The sequence below is a fragment of the Gekko japonicus genome, unplaced genomic scaffold, assembly GCF_001447785.1.
Source record: "Gekko japonicus isolate JY-2015 unplaced genomic scaffold, Gekko_japonicus_V1.1 scaffold33, whole genome shotgun sequence".
Taxonomy (NCBI): Eukaryota; Metazoa; Chordata; class Lepidosauria; order Squamata; family Gekkonidae; genus Gekko; species Gekko japonicus.
In genome coordinates, this window is record NW_015174272.1 from 1,043,883 (window position 1) to 1,068,013 (window position 24,131).

General features: G+C 46.1%; 1 protein-coding gene across 1 annotated transcript in view; it reads right to left on the reverse strand.

Annotated features, from left to right (window-relative positions):
- Positions 1–24,131, reverse strand: part of FMNL3 (formin like 3) — a 130,419-nt gene that overhangs the window by 50,711 nt on the left and 55,577 nt on the right. The window contains exons 3-5 of the mRNA XM_015423645.1: positions 10,205–10,288; positions 6,211–6,291; positions 5,302–5,378 (exon numbers count right to left, since the gene is read on the reverse strand). Of these exons, the coding sequence (XP_015279131.1) occupies positions 5,302–5,378; positions 6,211–6,291; positions 10,205–10,288 (242 nt within the window). The remainder of the gene's footprint in view (positions 1–5,301; positions 5,379–6,210; positions 6,292–10,204; positions 10,289–24,131) is intronic.

Below are 24,131 nucleotides of genomic sequence, written 5' to 3' on the forward strand. Positions count from 1 at the left end.
ATGCAAAACTACTCCCAGGTTCTGTCATATACAAAGCCTTTTTAATGACTTGTAGTAACTGCTCCTGAATATTATTATTGCTATAAATCATTTTATAGTACATTTTGTGTACACAGTACTTTAAAATGTTTATCTTTATTGTCCTCACAACAGCTCTGTGAAGCAACAGTGATACTCAGTGTTTATACAGTGCTTTCCCTAATTGCTCATAGCATTTCAGACACATGATCACAGTGGTAGTAACAACAGACCTACAGAGCAGGCCAGGAGTATGCCAGTACTACATGTAGGCTGAAATAGATAAGACAGGTCATTACTATCATGAGACTGGAACCAGGTGCTTTAAGGCTAAAAGCTTATGCAGTGAACTTCCATGTCATACAAGCTCCTAAACCAGAATTATTCCCATTCTATCAATGGCAAACAGGTGGTACTAGGAATCTAAGACCAGCTCCCCAGACATGCAAAAAGCAGCCACACAAAGGGAGGGAGATATGGATTGGGGCCATGGTGCTGGAGGAGGGGGAATTAAACTCTTCACCCTGGCAATTAGGGTTGCCAGCTCTGAGTTCAGAAATACCTGGAGATTGGGGGGGGTGGAGCCTGAGGAGAGCGGGGTTTGGGGAAGGGGGGGGACTTCAATGGGGTATAATGCCATAGAGTCCACCTTTCAAAGTGGCCATTTTCTCCAGGTGAACTGATCTCTATTGCCTGAAGATCAGTTGTAATTCCAGATCTCCAGCCACCACCTGGAAGTCGGCAACCCTACTGACAGTTTCCCTGATCAGAACCCCCCCCCCCGACTGCTTGAAGCCCTGCAGTGGGGGACAATATGGGTACCTTAAAGCATCTGGGGGAAACTATTTTTGTCAAGGAAAGCATGCAGTGGGAGAAGTGAGTTAACTCTCCCCTTCTCCAGCATTGTGGCCCCAATCCATTTATGCCACTCTCTACAGCTCCATTTTGCTAAAACATGTATTTGGGGGTTGGATCACAGACTCCAGTGTAACTTGGCCCTGAACATGAGAGGTAGTTATGTACCAAAGCTCCACAGAGCCTTTTTAGGTACTTTAAAACCACTCACTTTTCTCTTCAAGCTATACTGACACAAATGCTGATGGTATAATATTTTGCCTCCATGTGATGGAAGGGCTCAGAGAGTGAGACAGTGGTATTCCTGTTTGTGGCTTTCTAAAAACAAATTCAGGGAGGATGTGTGCACCCACACTGGAAAAGGGCGGCCCATAACTCAACAAATTAAAAACAGCAAAAAAAACCCAACCCTCCTTTTGTTTCAGTGGTATGCTGTTTAAAGGGCTTCTTGAAATAAAAGACTCTTATGTCATTTGAAAGACTAATAAATACATTATGGCTTGCACTTTCCTAGGCCAAACGTACTACTACCTGCCTGCAAGAATTCTCACTCTAACAGGTTTGTCTCTACAGTGTCGCAAGATTTTTCATTCGATTTGGTCCACACAACAGATACTATGACTGTTCTGGAATTTGTTCCATTTACAGCTCAGTCTTCTCCATATTTGTAATATGGGGGTAATAATGGTCGCATACCTAAGAAATTTATTGAAAGGATTATTAAAATAAAAGAGGAATTCCAGTAATCTTTTAAGGGAAGCATAACCAATGGCAAGCATGTTCAGTGGCAGAAAGTGGCAACTGATTCTTTGAAGGAAGCCTTCAGCACAATGCCTACCACAATCTTTCCCATCTCTTGGTAAGAAACTCTCCTGTTGTGGCCACTATAAAAAAGTACTCTACAGTGTGATGTCCAAGACAATCCTTCCATTTCTTTCTGAGTTCACAACACAATGTGATTTTTTGTCTAGGTAGGAATGGCTCTTTTGGAGAGCCTCATCCACCTCTTTGACTTGTCATCTCTTGCTGGGAAAAGAAATAACCTCACATAAACTCTGTGCAGACTTCATTTTGTTACTTGGTCACACATGTGTTATGGAATGCAGGAAACTGGGTTACATATAAATAGATGGTGATGAGGATTATTCTCCACATTCTTTAAAGCTCTGAATACCAGCTCTAAAAGGCAACATCAGGGGAAGGCCTTGGCTCATGTGCCCTGTCTGTGGACCCTCTGGAGTAACTGGCTGGCAACTGTGTGAGACAGGGTGGTGGACTTGATGGACCACTGGTCTCATCCAGCCGTGCTTTTCTCATGTCCCCATCATAAATATCAGTGGTCACATTAATGGAGGAATTTTGACAGGTAAAAATAGCTCAGAACTTTGGAAACTGGAGGGGTACTTGACATGGTTAATTATTTGTGTGCACTTTATTGAACACCCTTGGTTCTTCTGCATCAGTACAATTTGCCCTTTCTGCACTCAGTCTACCACCTTCTATGGCAGATACAGTCACAGAGTTCATGACCTTGTGCCATGCAGGTTCCATCTGTTCGGAATATTTGGCAATGGTGACTGTTGCATCAGTGTAGAGTTTTGGAAGAAATAACGTTAAAGCCTCTTCCAGCACTTCTCAATTTCAGATCTATTCCCTAATCTCAGCGGTCTGCCATCCCACCATTTGGCGCGCACACAGAGAACACGCAGTTCCTTAAACCCGCACCCATGTCAATGATCATTCATTGCTCAGACCCTGCCCAAGGGTCTTGCTGACTTAGCATCGCTCCCTGTGTCAGCCCCAGCCATCCTGAGGAACCCCCGCCCAGCAGTGACCGGAACAGTTCGACTTCCTGCCCTTGTTGCCGTTTCCCTTCCAGCTGGAGCCAGGACAGGTGGTGATGGGGATGCATTTCCCAGTTCACAACGGTAGCCATGGAAACCTTTCAAAGTCTGGGGGCTCTTAGGCAGGCTGCAACTATATCTGCAGGTCAAAGGGAAGCATCAAATAAGAGTGTCCTGATCTCCTAGCTATGCGGAAAAGGCCTACCAGGTCACAGGTCTTAAAACTACTGCCAAAGTGATGGGCCTCATCAAAGCCCTGTGGCCCAACGGGCATGTTGAGCGCCCACCTCTGGCGAATTACCTAGTGTGTGCCCCCAGGGAATATCCTCCCCCCCTTTTCTTCTGTACTTGACTTCTCTCTCAGTGAATCATTGCTCTGCTGCTTCTTTGTACTGGAGGACAGACTGACTAAATCAAGGGAAGACTACGCAGAGGAAAGGCAAGTTGCCACATTTGATCTGGCTGACCTAGTGGTGCCCTTGGTTCTTTTTCTAGGTAGAAAATGCTTCTTGTGGACAAAACAGCTTCTGTTTTGGGCAGTTTAATCCTGATGATAACCTCTAGGGCATGAGATTTCTGACTGCTTCTGCTCTGGCCAATTACTTTGCCTTTGTCTGCTTCTGAACTGGACAGGCAGGCACTGAAACGCGTGCCCCTAAGCTGTCCTCGCCTCCAAGTCACCCAAATAAAGCAGAAGCTGTTTGTTCACAGGAAGCATCGGCTACGGAGGAAAAAGGAACATGGTTGGTTAGGTCAGTTGTGGGAACTTGACTTTCCTCTGTCACTTGGCCACTTTATGAGTTTGGCCACTCATTCAGTGACCACATAAACATCGTGCACAATCCATTTGAAAGGATGCACTTTTAAGTCCTATTGTCTAAGATGGCAGAGATCTAAGCGTGTGCATAACGTACCCCATTTAAATGAATAGGACTTAAAGGCCCTCCTTTGGTAGGATTGTGCTCATATATTTTACATATAATGTAGTCTGTAACTATGCTTGCAAATCTCCATTCACCTTTAGTTCACAATACTTTGCCCTGGTTTGCAAAACAGTGAGTGGGGGAGTAAAGAAACACAGACCGCAGTGAATAGGTAGGAGATTTCAGCCCCTAATCACATATCCTCCACAATGCCAGTCCTCTTCCAACATGGCATATCATTGCTCTCATTTCAAAAATGCTTCTGACCCATAAAATAGCCACGGAGTCACATCGACATGATGTCAACAGGCTCTGGTGCACTGCTGGGGCCTGGGGTGCCTTGAGCAGTGTTCCCTCTAAGCTGAGTTAGTGTGAGCTAGCTCACAGTTTTTTAGCCTCTGGCTCACACATTTTTGTCTCAGCTAAGGAAGGAGGGCTCCAGAGCAAACTAATTTATGCAGCAGCCAAAGCTCCTGCTCACAACTTTAATGCCAGTAGCTCACAAAGTAGATTTTTTGCTCACAGGGCTCCATAGCTTAGAGGGAACATTGGCCTTGAGCTGTCCTCAGAATGCCACCCACAGGGGAAAATGTCAGTGTGGACCAAGTGTGAGGAACAGGATTTCTGAGACCCCTGCAGAGTACAAGTCATTGAGCTCCTTGGTGGAGGGTGTTGCTTGACCCTTTGGATTCAGAAGGGAGAGAACAGGAGTCAGTTGTGCCCCCCCACCCATGTCTTCTTTTTCCATCCAGTAATCTCTCTTCTCTGGGCATAAAATTAAAAAGAATAATGTACAAACACATCATGCGTAGCTTCATAAGCTCAAGAAGAAGCTGGTTTAGTAAACAAATAGAGACCAATAAAACCCTAAATCACAAGAACAGTCTCTGGAAATATATTGCAACAAGCCAATGACCAAAATAAGCCTCTCCCTCCAAATTCTTGGTCCTGATGGATGGCCACTTTATGGTGGTGGCAAAAAAGTGCCATCCAGTCACAGCCAACTTATGGCAACCCCGTAGGGTTTTCAAGGCAAAAGGCAAGCAGAGATGGTTTCCCATTGCCTGCCTCTGCACAGCAATAGAGGCCCACTTTATGGTGGTGGCAAAAAGGGCCATCCAGTCACAGCCAACTTATGGCAACCCCGTAGGGTTTTCAAGGCAAAAGGCAAGCAGAGATGGTTTCCCATTGCCTGCCTCTGCACAGCAACCCTGGACTTCCTAGGTGTTGTCCAGTCCAAGGACTAACCAGGGCAAACCCTGCTTAGCTTCCAAGATCTGATGAGATCGGGCTAGCGTGGGCCTTCCAGGTCAGGGTACCATTCTACAGCACAAGTGAAACAAGTGTTGGCTTCTGTAGTGTGGCATGATGCTGGCAGCCCAACAGATTAAAGTCCACAACCAGCTTCTTCCTTTATGAACTTGACCCCAGTGGATGACCAGTTTGCAACATGGATACCACAACTGGGCACAGCAAGTGAGAGTTTCTGGACAGGAGCTGGAGTGCCTGTGGATCTGGCTGCAGAGTCTGGCCTATAGTCCTGCCTACCTCTCCAGCACTGCTGCCACCTTCATCTCAACTCAACGGGATGGATGCAAAATCATGTAAAACAAGACCGCAGTGTGTGCACTTGTAAAAAAGACTGGCCACTGCTACCTTACCCAATGTGGTTGGTCCTTAGAGAGATCTCCAGCTCCTTCAGCACTTTGGTTGATTCCTGCACCCTCCGACGGAACTTCTGTAAAGACAAGGTTTACTGACCAGCATCCTTCTTCTCCAAAAATAAGTATGCATATGCCGGGCTGAATGAACCATCAGGTTAAATACTTTGCAGTGTTATTTACCCTATTCCTCTTCACCCCATTTTTTCCTTTGTTGCCTTTCCTTTACTCTATTTAATGTCTAGTTGACATCAATGATACGCATATTGCTGTACACAACAGTGAAGCAATGTGGCTCTGCCCTGAGAAGAATATACAGTATCTATACTAGAAGGCCAAAAGAAATTTGAAAAATGGATACATCTTGGTGGGGGAGTCTCCGATGGCACTGGAAAAACAGATGATTTTTCTATAACCATAAATCACATGATCATTTTGGTATTATTCATTAAAAATATGAGAAATAATTGTCTATCATATCACGGTGTACACAGACAGGGATGTCAGTGACCACTCTGGAACACACGGGTACCATAAGTGGCCATAGGCAAGGGGAATTTGTGGTAAATCAGGACTTGAGATCTTGACTGTGCCATAAAGTAAGTCTCAGTAAGAAAGGCAGACTATAAATAATGTAAATAAATAAAGTCAGGCATACACCCTTGTCTGTCCTTCCCACAACACATTGCTTCCTGCTCCCCAGCTATATGCAAAATTAAGCAATGGAAAGCAGCATGTATAATTTAGTATATATTAGAATGGATTTAGAAAGGGACACTAAAAGGCTGGTCTGTAATATAGTACAGTATGCCCTGCTCAGGTATGGAAGAAATGGTTAGTGCTTTATTCTTTGCCAGGTATCTGTCTGTGTTCACGCATACACGGTAGATATAAAACTTCAAGTCTTACCTTCCGAGTGACTCCTGGGTCAAGGAAACTCTTCAGTTTCTGTATGTATGTATGGGGTGGGTTCTTCACCTGAAATCTTTCCTGTTCCAGGTTGGCCATGAAGGGAGAGAAAGGGGAAAAATAATGGCTGAGAGATCTTTAAAAGCACAATGTACTAAGCTCAGTTTGGGTCACTGAAAGAAAAGGCTTTTCTCAAATGGATTAATTAACATAATAAGTCTCCCTGCACATGAGCCCTGACTTCACTTAAAGCATGCCTCGTGGCTTACTTTTCCTAGCAATCTGAATACTTGATGCTTCTTTATGACTGTTATCTCTAATAATCCAGACAGCAAAAGCACTTCCAGGCTCCATTCCATTCATACACGCTTGGCTCTGGCTCTTCCATAGTCTTTTCTCCAGCTCAAATGCTATGGAGATCAATTCACAGAGTCTTCATGCCTGCTATGGGTCTTGTTGACAGATGAGCTCTGGGAGTTCCATGCTTGGAAATTAATTCTAAGGCCCAATTTAGACTGAGACCACAGCCCATGGAAAGCCTTCCCCTTTTCATGCTGTTTCCCCAATGGGGCAAACAGCGGATTTCAGATAAGGCATTTCAGATAAGGAAAATGGCATGGGGGGAGGAAGGTGTAAGCCCCCTCTCCCATTCACTGCTGTCCAGATCTGAACTGGGCCCAGGGCTTTTTTTTCTAGGGGAATGTGCGCCCCCGGGGGGACTTGGCAAGCCTAGCCTGGGAATTGCCAAGCACGGAACTCCCAGAGCACCTATGTCAACAGGACTCATAGTGGACATGTGGGGGACATGAAGACTTTGCAGTCTGTGAACTGGTTCTAACTCTGCAATCTTATGCGTGCCTATCCCATCCAATACAGAGGGACTTAATTCCAATAAACCTTCATGGGACTGAGCTGCAAGATACACTCTTCTTTCTATGAGTTTTCCCTCCCCATACTCATGCTTTTGTCTTGGTACTAACATACAGAGAAAAAGAATATCCCGTTTTCTCAAGAGACTGTCCTAGATGAATTTGTGCTATTGATTTTCACAGCTATAAAAGGATTGGTCTTACTTTAAGATGAGAATTCTTGGGATACAAGGTGGGTAACCTTGTGTATGCACAAGTAGCTGGGGAAGGAATAAACTTGTCCCAGATTGCCACTCCCCCCACCAAAACTGTGTGAATTTCTTGATTAAGCAGGGAGGAACAATATCACAGTGTAAAATGGCCTACTGTGTGTCTAGGTCTTGAACCACAAGCCTCATAACCTGAACTGAGGGTTGCCAACAGGCCTGGTAAAAAATGTTTTATCCCTTTAATAGAGGCCATGTGTGGAAGTGAGCAGCTGGAGCTTTCGCGCCATAGAGGTAAGTAACATCCCATTAAATAACATCCCATTAAGCATCTACTTCAGGGACAGGAGATTTTTTTCTTCAAGTTATTAACAACCTTACTTGACTATGGGATAGGGATGTTGTAATGTATTCTATGCTGCCTAGAATGCATTAAGATGGTTGTGAATCATCTCATAGGGAAGCAATGTTAAGCTTCGTCTTGAACAGGGATTGAAGTTCAAGACTACTGCGTCCAATCGGATTCAAATGTATATAAGCGGGAAAGACTCTGATTGGTCCTTATTGTCTCAACCTGATAGGTTGTTTATCTGTATAGTAGGCGTGGCTATATTAGCCCGGAATGTTTAAATACTGAACAAGCTGCAATGGAAAGCTGATGGGAGTTCGGGCTATCAAGAGAAGTTGTACCGTGTCAGAGAAGTTGATCGTCGAGCTGAAATAAACCTGAGTTTTGCTGAATCACTCTCTGGCTATTTTGTTGAGCGCAGACTTAACAGATGTCATTCCCCAGTTGAGAGCAGGGGATCCTCCAGTTTTTCAGACTTCTGCTTGCCACCAGCTAGCTGGTCGATGGGGGGGGGATCCTGCCCCCAAACACGACATGCTGATGTCACATGGAAGTGAATCGTCACATCGGCGGCAGTGCATGGCGATGCTCTGGTTTTTGAGCAAAACTCTACGGTTAGAGGGTGATTTTACCATAGAGGTTTGCCCCAAAACCAAAGTGTCCCCCCCCCGACATCAGCACATTGTGGCACTCCGTCCCCACTCTGCCCCCACTCCTGAAAAGTCCCTCCCCCACTGGCGTGATCATCAGACTTAGCAACCCTAGTATAGAACTTAACCTAGTACAGGGCTGTAGATTTTATGTGCTCAGGCCTCAGAAGAAGATTGAGAGGAAGGGTCTGGACTAGTTTTGGTGAACAAAGGAAATGCCTTTTCCTCACCACCCTTCATATTCCAGTCCACGCATCACACCATTTCAGAGACCTTAAGCTGGGGAACACACCTCCAGGCCTAAATTCAGTGTAGCCCCAGCTTAGCCCTGACAAGCTCCACTTTCGTGTTGACTAATGGCCTTGTATGGAGGGTGGTATTCCCTTTTTTTTTTATAAGATTACCCTTTTCCCCTTCTTCCCTTAAGAACTGTGGGACTTCTCCTTCCCCTGCACTGCTGCCATAACTGCTCCTATTGCTAGAGGATCTGCTAGGCCTCAATGAGAAGAGGTTCCTCAGCACCTTGAGCAGGATCAGCTACAACATTCCTGGCCTGCTTCTGGGGCCTCTTAAATAACCAATGGGATGCCATGTCCTCCTGGCCATTTCTACTCCACCCATGTGGCCTAGAAATCCTTGCGACAGGAGGAAAGTTCTCACTGGCCCGGGCAGCATACCACCTGGATACAATAACCAACAACTTATAACACAGATAGCTTGAAGAAAGGTCCTAAGTTGTCGACTATCGACATAAGTTCACCAATTCACATGGAAACCTACTAGCTATATGAAACACGCCTGTTTCAGAAGAGCAACCACAATTTCTTTGTCACTGTTCCTTAGAAACCTCATCATCTTTTCTCGCAGTTATTACTGCCTTCTGGAGTGTCAAAAAGAATAATGACTGCAATGTTGGTCAGCATTTCATTGAGTCAAGCTGATTTCTCCAGAACTAAAAACTCTGAATGCATATTATGAATCAAAGAGCTTTTCTCCCACACAGTCTGTGACTCATAGATTGCTCCTATAATGAAGTTTTATCCATTCATCATGTGGGAAAGAGACACTATTGGGTCTCACTACTGGGAAAGAGACACTACTGGAAAGTTGACAACTCTGGGTTTGGAAATACCTAGAGATTTGAGGGTGGAGAGTGGGGTTTAGGGAGAGGCGGGACCTTGGTAAGGTATAATGACATCCAGACCACCTTCCAAAGTAGTCATTTTTTCCAGGAGAAGTGGAATAAGTGTTGGAAATAAGTAAATATTAAATAAATAAGTGATTTATGTAGCCTGGAGATCAGTTGTAATTTGGGGAATCTCTAGCCACTACCTAGGTTTGCCAGGTCCGTCTGAAACACTGGCAAGGGGATGGGGGGAGGGATATTCCAAGAGTGGAAAGTGACATCGCACAATGTGCCTGCGTCACCCGGAAATGATGTAGGCACACTGGTGACATTGGGGGGGGCCCGACGCTCTGGCAAAACTCTATGGTAAAATCAGTCTCAAACCATAGAGTTTTGCCCAAAAACCACAGTGTTGCCCCCGATGTCACTTCTGGGTGACGTAGGCACATTTTATTTATTTCCAGTGACATCACTTGGGGGGGGGATTTCCTCCCGTTGGCCACTTGGCCGCCGGTGGCCAAGAGCCCCACAACATGGGCAATCCCCCCACCCCCAACTGGGGAATGGCAACCCTACCTCCACCTGAAGGTTGGCAACCCTAACCATCCCCAAATGCCAACAAACTCAATAGCCAAGTGCAGAAATATATTTTAATAAGGGGATACAACCTGCTCTCTTTGAAGGAGGTTAAACTCAAGGGGACATAAAATGGTTTGTGACCTCCGCCCTGCCATTTTAAGATATCCAGCTTTAATGACAGGACAGAACCTCTCCCCATATCAACCCTATCTTACCTGGTCACAAATAAGGTCCCATTTCTTCTCATTATCATATTGCCGCAGGAGACGGGCCTTGTCAGGAGGGAGGTTCATGGAACTCTGAGGAGAGGAGCAGAGGAACAGGTAGGGAGAAATTGTCAGTTTTTTTCCTATTGTTGCAAGAATTATTAGTGTAGGGTGCAGGGACTTCCCCTTTTGAGAAAAACAGTTGAAGAACATATTAAAGATTTACCAGTGTGCTAACTGGAGAACGGACAGGGTTGGTACAACTCAAGACTGGCCTGGTCTGCACATCTCAAAAATTCACAGTCCTCTCTAGTGTCCACAACAAAGTTAATCAAAAGTATGTATGTCTAGAAATAAAATACTGTATGACCTTATATATTAACATTTGTGTGTTGCTTTTCTAACATTAATAAAGATCCTCATTGTGAGGTGGAAGCACAACATATCTAAAATGTACTCTATTTTAACTCAGGAATCTAGGCAATTAAGAAAAGTGTCAAAAATAAAAGCAAACGCATCTATCACATTTTCATCCTGCCTTTCTTCTGAGAAACTACGGGTGATGTACATGGTACTTCTTTATTCCATTTTATCCTCCCAACAACCAGTGTAATGTTTAGAATGTTGAACCGGGACCAAGGAAACCTAGCTTCAAATCCCCAATTTCCATGAAACTTACTAAGTGATCTTAAGACAATTATTATCTCTTAACCTAGTCTACCTCACAGGGTTGTTGGGAGGATAATAATGGAGTAGGGGAGAACCAGGTTCATTGCCCTGAGCTGTTTCGACAAAGGACAAGATAGAAATGCACTAAATCAATTAATGAGAGAATGATGATGTACGTTGTACAATTTCCCCTTTTTCAGTTTGTCTTCAAAAGAGCCCTGTGAAATAGGCTAGGCTGAGAGAAAGTGATTGGCTTAAGATCACCTAATAAATTTCATGCCTGAGTATGGATTTGAACCTGGGCCTCCACAGTCTTAGCCCAATAAGGGTTGCCAGCTCTGCTCCTTCCCCTCCCCAAACCCCAAATTTGGGGGGTGGAGTCTCAGGAAGGTGGGGAAGGAGCTCAGTAGGGTATAATGCCATTGAGTCCACCTTTCAAAGCAGCCATTTCCTCCAGGGGACCTGATCTCTGTCGTCTGGAGATCAGTAGTAATAGGGGGAGATCTCCAGGCCCCACCTGGAGGATGGCAACCATAAGCCCAATATGCTAGCCACAGCACCACACTGGCTCTCATGGCTGACTGCACAGTCACAAATATGAGGTAGTCAGTGTATACTTTCAGCCACAAAGACAGAATTACTGCATAGCCTAATACTGGGAATAAATATAGGGAACAGTATCTGTATATGTGTAACAAAACCATGAAGAGCAAAGTGAGAAAACATTTTTCTAACTCTGCTTAGAACTGCACTGTTACTACTCTGGCGTTTCCTTTCAATGAGCTGCCACTGTGGGTGGACATTCTGCCAGGCATGACTGGACCTTGATGCAGACACACAAAAGAAGGTTGCAACTACGTCTCTGCATGAGTCACAGATCTGAGTTTACCTGCTTCCAAATAGGACATACACTCACGCAGAAACACAAAGGGTGGACAACTCATTAACTTGTAACAAGATAACCATCCTGTATCCTGTTAAGAAATCTGTACCAATTAGCTTGTAGGAAAATTATTTTCTTTAGTTAAGTGGCCATAGAGACTTCAAAAGGATCTCTATAGAGATAAAACCCACTGAGAGGGCAACTTATCTTTGTGGTATAATAATTGTAAGTTCTGTGTTTAACCCGTTGCACTCTCTCAGCCTAATCTACCTCATAGGGTTATTGGGAAAATAAAATGAAGGAGAGGAGAATGATGTAAGCTGCTTTGGGTCCCCACTGGGGACAATGGCAGGGTATAAATAAATAAATAAATCACTTTACAATTGAAACCGTTTGTCATGATATACATGCTAAAACATGTGTGTTTTCATGTACTTTTCATAACCTTCCATGGCATGAGTGGGGATTCAAACCTGGATCTTCCAGGTACTACTCCAACACTCTTAACCACTGTCCCACACTGGCCAGTTTGGTGTAGTGGTTAAGTGCACGGACTCTAATTTGGGTGAACCAGGTTTGATTCCCCACTTCTCCACTTGCACCTGGCTGGATGACCTTGGGCAAGCCTTAGTTCTGATAAGAGCTGTTCTTGAAAAAGAACAGTTTCTGTCAAGAGCTCTCTCAGCCCCACCTACCTCACAAGGTGTCTGTTGTGGGGAAGGGAAGGGAAAGGAGTTTGTAAGCCGCACTGAGACACCTTTGGGTAGTGAAGGGCGGGGTATAAATCCAATCTCTTCTTCTACTTCTCCCATTTTAACTCAGAAGAAGTGTGCCTTAACTGGAACACACTAGAGTAGGATTTTCTTGAAACTGATGCTTTCTGTAAAAACGTCATGCACACGTGCACTGCATGGGACACCAGATGTTTCCATTTGACTCTGCATCTTGGTGCCATTAGTCATAAAAGGGAAGTCAGGAAGCAGTGAGTGGCACTGGTTAATTTTATCTGTGTGTCATAGTGGAGATGATATTGATAGAAATTGCCAGCTTAATCTGGGGTAGGCACCTAATAATCTAGGCATGGATAAATTTGGCTGCAGAGTATAAGGATCATGTAGCCCTGCTGAACAGTGTGATAGCATCTGAGATCTTTCCTGACTCTGCAAGGTATCTATCAAGGCTGTGTCTGCAATAGAGCATCTATGAGACAAAATTTACTTCAGGTTTGAGTTGATGTATAACACACGCAACCTGCACTGTGGCTGTTTGTAGTTAATGGGGCACTTTCCGATAAATAAGTGGGTTTTGGGTCGCAGTTTGGGCACTCGGTCTCTAAAAGGTTCGCCATCACTGCTGTAGTGTGTCCAGATTGGTAATGGACCAAATCAACCAACAGTGCACCATTTCTGGTTTACAAAACTTCCCAACTCCTGCTGCTTGAACTAGGCAGCTCCTCCGGCAAACACCTGTTAAAGTGCTATGATCATCATTTCAGCTTGCAAAAGATTTATCAGGTTTTCTCAGGTGTGGAAGGGGGAGAGTTCAAGTTATTTTCTACCCTGCCACCCAAATACTAGCCCACACGCTGAGCGGTCAAAATCACTTCCCAAAGCAGAGAAGTTGGCCTGCCTCCCCTTCTTCTAACCACTACTGTTGACCATTGTTGTTTACAATCACACAGCTCTTCTACATGGACATAAAGAAAGAACTTGGGAGACTGAGATCCTGCCAGCTCCAGGTTGGGAAATTCCTGGAAATTTGGGGGTAGAATCTTTGGAGGGCAAGATTTGGGAAGGGAAGTGATCTTAGAAGAGTATAATGCCATAGAGTCTGCCCTCCAAAGCAGCCATTTTCTCCACAGGAACTGATCTCTGCAGTCTGGAGATGAGCTGTAATTCTGGGGGACCCTCCCCTCTGAGGACCCTGCCCTCTCCACAGCCCATCATCCCCAGGCCCCACTCCCCAAATTTACAGAAATTTCCTAACTTGGATTTGGCAACCCTATCTCCTTAATACCCAACAGTCAACCTACCTTTATCTGCCCCTCAGTCTTAAGCTTTCCCTCTCCCCCACCCTTGGCAGTCTCTGCCTAGGAAAACTGTGGCTCAGTTGCGTGGTGCCACAGTTCCCCGTCTCTTCCTTCTCAGCCATTCACCAACCTACCATTTATCTGCCTCCCATCTTCAGCTACACAGTGGAAACCAAAGCAGCATACATTATTCTCCTTTTTTCTCCTCACAACAACTCTGTGAGGTAGGTTAGGCTGAAAATATATGACTGGCACAACATCTCCTAGTGAGCTTCCATGGCAAACTGGTGATTTAAACTCAGGTCTCCCAGACCCTGAAGCTCTAACTACTACACTACACTGGCTGTCATAGGGTGGCTGCTGTTAAACAGTAGCAAGCAACCAGGCTTAGTTGAGTCACGCAAGTGAGGTGGTATCAATCCACGCAAAGCTTGCTGCCAGCCCTAGGCTTACAAACATCCAGGTGGGACCTGCAGATCTCCCTGATTTACAAATGAATTCCAGATGACAGAGATCTGTCCCCATGGAGAAAATGGTTGGCATGATACTTGGCTGAGGCCTCTCTCTCCCCTACCCAAAGTATGCCCTCCTCAGACTCCACCACAAAATCTCCAGGAATTCCCCCAACCTGGAGCTGGCAACCCTAGTCAGGCCTGGCCTCAATGAGTCCTCCCTTGAAGGCCAAAATAGGCCTGGAAAGGACCCTGCCTCCTCCCCCTGCTAAGGTTGCTAGCTCCCAGGTCCGAGCAGGGGATTCCCCACTTTTGGAGGCTTCTCCCTGCTGCCAGCCAGCTGGCCAGCAGGGGAAACTCCACCCCCAAACAGAGGCATGCCCGTACAGTGTCGCTGACATGATGACATCACGCATAAGTGATGTCATCATGTCAGGGACGTGACGCTCTGGTTTAAGGGCAAAAAACAGAGTGTCGCCACACAACATCCCTAATGTGATGACATCACTGCTGCATGATGTCATCACACCGGCAATGTCCCCTGGGCTAGGTTCAGCCCCCTGCCCCCTGCCCAGGAAACTGAGGAGTCTATGCCCCTAGGTAAAGCTGAGACAATTCTATTTTCCAAAACTTGGCCCTGCCTCCAGTTACCCAGAATCAGAGGTACTACCAAATTTTGCAACCTTGCCAATTCAGCTCAAACCCCATTTCAATCTCACGTTTCCCTTGTGACAATTAAATCTACGAGTCTCATATTTCTGTTCCATTTCCTGCCTCCTTGCACCAAACTTTCCCCTATCAAGTGACAAAATTTTAAACATCATTTGGGGGGCAACTACATATAAGGCATTAATGGCAAAAAGAAGATGTAAAAATGACATTCAAATGGTGTTAAAGAAACACACTTATCCTTTATTCAAACTTAATAGTCATAAATCATACACCAAAGAGCATTTACAAATTGAAAATAACAACAAAGCTGAATTTAGCCACATCAATTGTGCAAGTTTTTCTGTAACTACTAAAAATAATCTTAATTTGTGAACGCCTGAAGTGGTTGAATATTTTAAAAGCTGCTTTACAAGGAATTTCTCCCTGGTTGTGGCATATTTCGGACAGTAAAAAAAGACATGAAACACAAGAATGGGGAATAACAGCAATAAAAATGAATGAAACTAATGACAACAGCCTGTGGAAAATACCTGCCTTAGGGATCCAAATCCCATCTGACCTCACAATGACAAAATAACAGGGGAAAACAAACAGAAAAGGGCATATTTGTACATCACTATGCTAAACTGACTACAGCCTGCAGACCCAGGTAAGGATCTTATATTAGGGTAGGAAAACGTTTTAGTCCAAATTTCAAAAAACCTGCAACATCTGTGGGTAAAATTTGTGGGGGTGGTACCTTTACAGTTGGGTGGATCCAACCATCCTCCAAGGAGCCATCCTTCAACTTAAGTGGCTCTTTGTCCAACAGAAGAGCCACTTAATTTGGAGAAAGGCTTCTTAGATTGGAGGAAGGCTTCCAATTTGAGCCAAAAGGGAAGGAGGGATATATTTTAACCAATAAATAAACTGCTCAGTGGGGTGGTGGGATAGGGGTAGGATCCACCCCAGCCTATTTCTGCTATGTTACAAAACTTAGGTAGAATGCAATTTGTCACCCTTCATGGCACTAGTAGAACCGACTACCTTTTGTTCAATGAACTAATTCTATGGTTAGGGCATTTCTAATTCAGGCTTTCCCTTTCCTTCAGTTATTTTGAACATCACAAAAAGGCAAAGGTGAGCGAGAAAGCTCCTGAACTAGGTATATGGAGAAGGGTGGACTCACCATTTAATTTACAGGTGAAGTTCCTGGTGGACACTTCCACTGACTTGTAGGGCCACTAGCAGCCAGGAGCAAGCAGAGCCAACCCCTAGTAACTCTGCTAGCAAAATCCTACAGCTTTGAATCGATGTAGCACCATTGCCAGTGTGTCATTTCCCCCCATCCTTGCCTCCCTCCATCTCCCCAGTGTCAGATCAACAGTTGCCTTCTTCTGCACTTTGTCCACTGCTGTGCATCATTGGTGCCACTAGTCAGATACCTGCAGTGCTGGCTTGTGCCTCCACTGGGGCAGTTCAGCTTAGGTTGCTCCTGAGCTTAACTTCCCTGTTTGCACTTGCATATGGGAACTGTCAGATGGAACATGCCCTAGGTTCCACATTCCATTTAGACTCCTCTAACTGACAGAAAGGGACAATATATGTGACTAGGAAAAAGGTCCGTTCTGGAAATAAATACAATGAGCTCTAGAAAGAGGCTCTGGGCGGATGCCCCGGCCTTGGACACTCAGTGTCAATTTGCTGTGGCAACCTCAGCAGGGTATAATGACACTGAGTCCACCATTTTCTCCAGAGGAACTGATCTCTGCTACCTAAAGAACAGTTGTAATTTTGAGTGATCTCCAGCCCTCACCTGGAGATTGGCAATGATGGTTCCCCAGAAGGGAATGATTGGTTTGGAGGGTAGAGTCTATGGTCCCACGCCTCCTGAAACCTCACCCTCTCTAGGCTCCATCTCTCACATCTCCAGGAATTTCCCACCTGGAGTTGGCAACCCTATCTCCTTCCCTATCTCCTTCCCAGCCAACCATCAACCTACCTTTATTTCCCCCTCACTCTTCAGCTTTCCACCCCCCACACACCTGCAGCCTTTCCCGTGCTCTGAAGCCCTGACTGCTACGTCACATTGGCTGTCATACGCGGGCCACCTTAGCAGCATATAAGGATACAGAGCCCACCATTTTCTCCAGGGGAACTGATCTCTGCCAACTGGAAAGCAGTTGTAATTCTGAGTGATCTCCAGCCCTCACCTGGAGATTGGACACATTTTACCTCAGAACAGCAAACTGTTTAGAATGTTAGAGGCAAAAACCAATCAAGTCGCATATGCAAACGACCTCTGTGTTCCGAGGCAAAGGCCAATGAGGCTGCATATGCAAATAACCTCTGTGTTCTGACTGGCTATAGGGAGGAGAGGAACAGCAAACTGTTTAGAATGTTGGAGGCGAGACTCAAGCAATGCAGCCAGTGGATAGGGACAGATTCTGAGCGACACACCAGGGCGCCAACCATTTCCAGAGCGTGTGGAATGTTCTAGAGAAGTGCCACCACCATTCGGCTTTTATATATAAGGGAGATGCTTTCAGAGGATGCCCAAGCCCCAAGACATGGGACAATCTGTCCCTGCAAAAATCTTAGGTTAATCCTTAAGAATCAGAGACACATTTTGGGCTCTGAAGTAGGGGATTCCCCCACCCCCAGCTCAGTCCTTAAAGGTGGTATTGTTAGCTGAAGGTGGTATTGTTAGCTGAAAATTATTGGCATTTTATCCTATTGACATCTAATCCCTCTCTAGAGTTTGCTAAATTCTTTGCCACAGCAGTTTCGCCGTGGCAGAGTGTTCAGTGTTTTAGTTTCTTTCAAGCTGAGTTAGTTTGGAAGGCATCATGGCTCAGTTGCACTACTTTATGCAAGATTTTCTAACCCAAGGGTTTAAGGGGAGAATGCTAAGAGTATGCATCGAAGATATCAGAGGTCAGCTGCCAGTTCTAATCTCCATCCCCAGTAGGGCACTTTCATACAACTGTATAGAGGGTGGGTAATGAAAGATCTCGGATTACCCAGCAAATCCAAGTGTAACAAGAAGCTACATCATGTTATAATGTGTTTAACAAACACAGCCCTCCAAAGCCTGGAATCAGTACAATAGAATATGCTCATCTGAAAATTCTTTCAACATTGCTTTCCAATGAAATACTCTAATGTTCCCTTTATCAGAGAGAGTAGGCAAACCCAAGCATTCTCTCTCACGTACAGGTCCAGATGGGCATAAATTATGGCCAAGGATTGATATCCATCTGACAGTAGCTTTTCATTTGGCTCTCAAGCTATTTTACAGTTTGGGTGAGCATCAGCCCACTGGAGTACCACATCAGTCATAAGAACAAGCAACGCTCCCAAAAAAACGGCTTGAGGACTGGCAGAGTAGGGGAGGAGGCCACATCTGCATCTTTGCCCTCAACAGGTAGCAGCCTCCAAAAGCTCACCAGCACCACTGTGGTCACCTAAATGTAAACACAGGCAAACCTATAGAGAAATTCTTCTCCCTCTCCCAAAATACTAGAACTTGAGGGCATCCAATGAAGGTGATGGGCAGTAGATTCAGGATGGACAAAAGGAAATATTTCTCTACGGAAAGAGTTTTTTAAATGTGGAATTCGCTACCAGGGGATGTAGTGATGGCCACAGGAATAAACAACTTTAAAAGGGAATTAGATAGCCGTTTTACTTACAGAGAGATAAGTAAAAACATGCAGGCTGCGGTCACACGGAGCATTAGCCACGCCACAGAGACGGAAGATAGGCGGAGTTTCCGGGCGCGATCACACCGCAACATCTGGGAAGCGTAGAGGTCCAGTGGCGAAACCAAGGCTTCCCACCGAAGATGAGGCTTAAAAAACTAATACCTCCGAGGTACTAGTTTCTGGAAACAGCGGGGCAAGGGTGGGCATCTGATCGTGTTTCCGGTTCACACGTTTTTTGTCTCCGCTCAGGAAGGGTTGTGGCTCCAGAGCAAACTGATTGATGCAGCGGCTCACCACTTTAATGCCAGGAGCTCACCAGATTTTTGCTCGCAAGACTCTGCAGCTTGGAGGGCGCATTGGTGGTCACCCTAGGACGGCCACGGCTTGGAATGACGACACTCCCTCCCTCCCTCCCGCGGTGCATGGCTTACTTCTAAGGAGACCTGTCTTTCCGGCTGCTGCACCGCTTCTCCCGGCTGTTGCTTATCCGGAGCCTTCCCTGTTTGCCCTCCCCCCCTCCCCGGACACGCTTGCGCGCACGCAGAACCCCCTCCTCTTTTCCGTACCCTCCCCCCACTCCTGGCTCGGCCTGCTCCAAAGGAACTCTCTGCACCTGGCGGCAGAGGGGGAGGTGCAGGGGGGCGTGACGGGAGGGCGGTCCGGCTGAAGCTCCTCCTGGAGGGGACCGGACAGAGGACACAGTTTGCATTCCTCTGCAGCCCTGGAAGAGGTTAAACCCATGTGATCGGCACCTCCCCCCTAACCACAGGACCTCGACAGGACCTTGAAGGGACGTCTGATCGCGCAGCCGCACGTTATTTTGCTCGGGGCAAACAGCCACACTCCCCCCCCCTGCATTTTCCGGCCCGTGTGACCGAAGCCTTCATTATTCAAATAGTAACCCTCTTGGTTTTAAAGGCAATTAGATAATTAATGGGGACCGGTCATCAATGGTAATTAGCCATGGCGATTAAATCAAGCCTTCGGAACCTATAAAGGTTAGTCAAGAATAGAAGAGGGCCAACTCTTAAAATCTAATTATGAAACCTAAAAAATATACATGTATTTATTAAACACAAATTAAAATTACAAATAAGGGCCCATTCATACCTCACATACAAATATAAAAACATACAAAGGCTGATGAAATAGACCTAACACATTTTGGCCTTTACAGGCCTTCCTCAGAGGTCTAATACAAATATAACATGTTGGCTCAGGAGAATATATAAGCTCAGGAGAATATATAAATTGAGCAGAGAGAAGTACTACTGGTAGGCTTGCCAAGTCCCCCTGGGGGGCGGGGAACCCCCCGCCCCAGAGGCCCGTTCCCCACCGGTGTCGGATCGGGCCCCAGGGGGAACCCCACCCCGACGTACGCATCACCAGGAAGTGATGTGACGATGCGGGGCACGCTGGGGGCGGGGCCACGACCATTGGAGGGTGCCTGGGCAAGCCAAGTGAAGGCATGGGAGTGTGGCCTAATATGCTAATGAGCTGTGCTGTCGGTGGTGTCCTAATATGCTAATGAGTTTCTGCTGTTGGGTGTGGCTTATTATGCTAATGAGTTCCTGCTGGGCTTTTTCTACAAAAAAAGCCCTGGATAAATCCATAAAGAGTTGCCACAAAGTCATTTCCATATTGGCCAAATTCACCAGAGAAATCTTTTCTGGTTTTGTTAGGCCTTTCTTTTGATGCTATTAGTTCATAGCCATCTGCTAGCAAATGCAAAAGAAGTCCCAGACCCAGGATCAATTCCTGGTATCTCCAGTTAAAAGATCTCAGGATTACCAATGTAATGCTTATGAAGTGTTTGATCTTTCCTATATGAGAACCAGCATGGTGCAGTGGTTAGAATGTCAGACCAGGATCTGGGAAACCCAGGTTTGTATCCCCAGTCTGCCTTAAGCTTGCTGGGTGACCTTGGGCCAATCACTCTCTCTCTTGGCCTAACCTGCATCACAAGGCTGTTGAGAGGATAAAATGGAGGAGAGAAGAACTGTGTAAGTCTTCTTGGAGTTTCTTGGAAGACTGGAAGGGTGGACATGGACAAATAGATATTAAGGAGTGATTCTATGTCTGAAGCCATGTTCTAAGATGTCAGCCACTTTGATCTATGGTGGAAACCATGGGGTTGAATCCAAGAGGATTTCCACAGATAGAAAGAGGATGTGATTTCTGATAATTCTCCTTTCCTGCTGCAGACCTCTCACTGCCCCCTCACCCTGTTCCTGGGAGTTCCCTGTTCCAAGGTGCAGAATTTTGGGGTACTTGGGCCGGTGGTGGGAGCAGGGATATGAGAAATCATATTTCTGTAAATTATCAATAGATGGAAGCCCATGATACTGAGGAAAGCTGCAAAGTTGACTGTGCCTATAGGTCACAACTGATATGTAGGGCAGCTACCTCTGGGTTGGGAAATACCTGGAGATTTGGGGGGTGAAGCCTCAGCAGGGCAGAGTTTGGGGAGGGGACTGGGGAGGGACTTTAGTGGGGTATAATGCCACAAAGTCCACCTTCCTGAGTGGCCATTTTCTCCAGGTGAACCGAACTCTGTCACCTGGAGATCAGTTGTAATCCCAAGAGATCTCCAGCCTAGGGTTGCCAAGTCCCTGCTGCATGTACAGCGGGGGACTCCAGCACTGCTCCGGGAGTGCGCGCGCGAGAAGCATGCACACGCCGCAACCACGTCACCCGGAAGTGACGCAACCACGTCGGGCACGCTGGGGGTGGGGCCACAATCATCCGAGGGGAAACCATAGAGTTTTCCCTCGGATGACCACAGCCCCACCCCCAATGCGCCCGACGCGACTGCGTCACTTCCGGGTGACGTGCTGATGCCGGGCACGCCACGTGCTTTAGGGGTGGGGTTCCCCCCGGGGCCCGATCCACCAACGGCGGGTAACGGGCCTCTCGGGCGGGGTTTTCCCCGTCCCCGGGGGGACTTGGCAAGCCTACTCCAGCCATCACCCGGAGGTCGGCAAACCTAGATATGGGTACCTCCTTTCCTGGTCATGCCTTCAGTTTACAAACAGAAAATTGTACTTAAGACAAATATCTCACTTACACAAAATCTTGCTGCATCTCAGGAGACGTAGTTTTATATCAATACAAACTTCCTGTGTTTCATTAACCGCAGACATGGAAAGGCACTCACATAGTTCCTCATTTCATATGCTATTGTTTGGGGCAGGGAAGATGAACAAGAAATTCTGGGTAAATATACAAGCTTGTTAAGGTTAAGCACCTTTGTAACTTGACATCACATGACATGCTGAGATCAGTGTGTAAAGCATAGACTTTGCGTGCAGGAAGTCCCACACAAAGATTGGGGGGGCAGTCAAAGCCAAGACGCATAAGTAAAGCTGAGACTCAAGCTTCATTCTTATATCAGTTTATTCGCTCTCGCATGCATGTGCTAATTTGCTGCCATTCATTCATCTTACCAGCTGTCTTGATACAATCTCAGCTTTACTTCTGCATCTTGGCTCTGACTGTCCCCTCCCTATCTTTCCGTATGCAGGGCTTGAGGAAATTCTGTTTCAGTCTGTATCTGAGGAAGTGTGCTTGCTCACGAAAGCTCATACCTTGAATAAAACTTTGTTGGTCTTAAAGGTGACACTGGACTCAAACTTTGTTCTGCTGTCCATACTTGTTACAAGGACTCATACTGAAGGAGTGAGGAATTTCAAACAGGCGATATATTCCGGTTCAGGAACAGTTCCCAAACGGTTTCTGGTCTGACATTTCAGACAGAACCATTTTAGAACCGGTTCCCTATCGGAATATATATTGTACTTTCACACACAAACGCTTCTGTCCAGTTCAGGAAACGGGGCTGAGCTGTTTTACCTGTAAACCACTTCCAAGTAGTCTTCGGTTTTTTCTCCCGGATCTGAAACACTTTTTCCCGCCGTTTTTCACCCGCACGGGCGATCTCCGGCTTTCTTTAAAAAACGTTTGCTTTAGAGCGCTATAGAGCTATAACACAACAGCAAAACAGCATTATAGCAACCCCATTGGAATCCCTGGAGTGTTGTGTTATAGCGCTGTAGCGCTCTAAAGCGAACGTTAAAAAAGCCGGAGATCGCCCGTGTGGGTGAAAAACGGCAGGAAAAAGCAGTGCAGTCTGAAATGGCAAACTGCTTCAGATCCAGCTGTTTACTGGTAGGGGAAAGCCATGTGTGAAATGGCAGCCCCATACCGGTTTACGACGGATCAAAAACGGCTTCAAAACGGCTTAAAAGGGGTAACGTGAAATTCCTCAGTGTATCTTCTTTCAAAACTAAGCCAAGTTCAGATCTTCATATGGCCACAGATTCCGTTCTCTGCACTCTTTCTCATAGTCCCATATGTAAAATGGGAATAATAAACTCACAAGGACAGGTAGAAATAAATGAAAGACTGTAAGGCATCAGTCTGCATAAGAAATGCACAGTAAAATTCTCAATTCAGTGATAAAATATGCACTGTTAAAGCCAGCATCTGAAGGCCTAAATACACACTATGTTATCTCCCAGGTCTAGGGTTGCCAACTCCCACTTGGAAAATACCTGGAGATTGGGTGGGAGGCTGGGGAGAGTAGGGTTTGGGGAGGGGAGGGGCCTCTGTGGGTTATAATGCCATAGAGTCCACCTTCCAAACCAGGGGAACCGATCTCTGTCACTTGTGAATCAGCAGCAACTCCAGGAGCTCTCCAGCCACCACCTGGAGGATGGCAATCCTGCATCCTGGGTGTGCACACTCAGGTGTGTGTTGAAAGCTGCACCTACTCAACCACTACAGTCACCTTCAGAGGCCCCTGGAACACCCTCCCTTCATCTGTCTCCCCCTGTCGTTCTCTTCTGCCAGCAGGGGAAGGTTTTTCTATTTCGTCTGGCCTTCCCTCATGGGTTTTCACTGACCCTTCCTCCCACTGATATGTTTCCGTGTTTGGTTTTATATATGCTTTAATCTTGTTTTAATATCTTTATTGTTTGCTGTCTTGGGGACCCTAAGTTGAGTGGAAAGGCAGCTTAGAAAATCTTCAATAAATAAACAATGGTTGCGGTCACATGCGCAAGATAAAGCGGGGGGGAAGCGAGGCTAGTTCCTCCAGAGGAATTTGACCCACAGTTGCGTGATCACACAGTCCTTGGAAGCTGTGGGCACAGCCTGTCACTGCGTGATCAGATGCAATTGCGTCTGGGTTCTTTTTTTTGCTGTTTGTTTCTGATGCGCTTAAACGAGGAATCAATGAATTGCACCTCCGCACTGAGGGCTCCCTATGGAGTTTACGATGATGCACATACTGAGAAGTGAGGAAAACAATGGCACGGAGTCGGGATGGCCTGATCAGACCATCCCGATGCCATGAGAGCACGCTGGAGCGATCAGACAGGGCCTGTCGCAACCCGTTTACTATCAGATTTTCCCTGGTGTCTTTTAACTTCGCTTCTGTGGCGGAGCAGAACGGGTTGCCGACGGCTGCGAGGAGCTTCCCAGATGTTGTTGTCTGTTCGCACCCTTTAAATCCGCCCGGCATTCATGCCCATGGCGGGTCTAA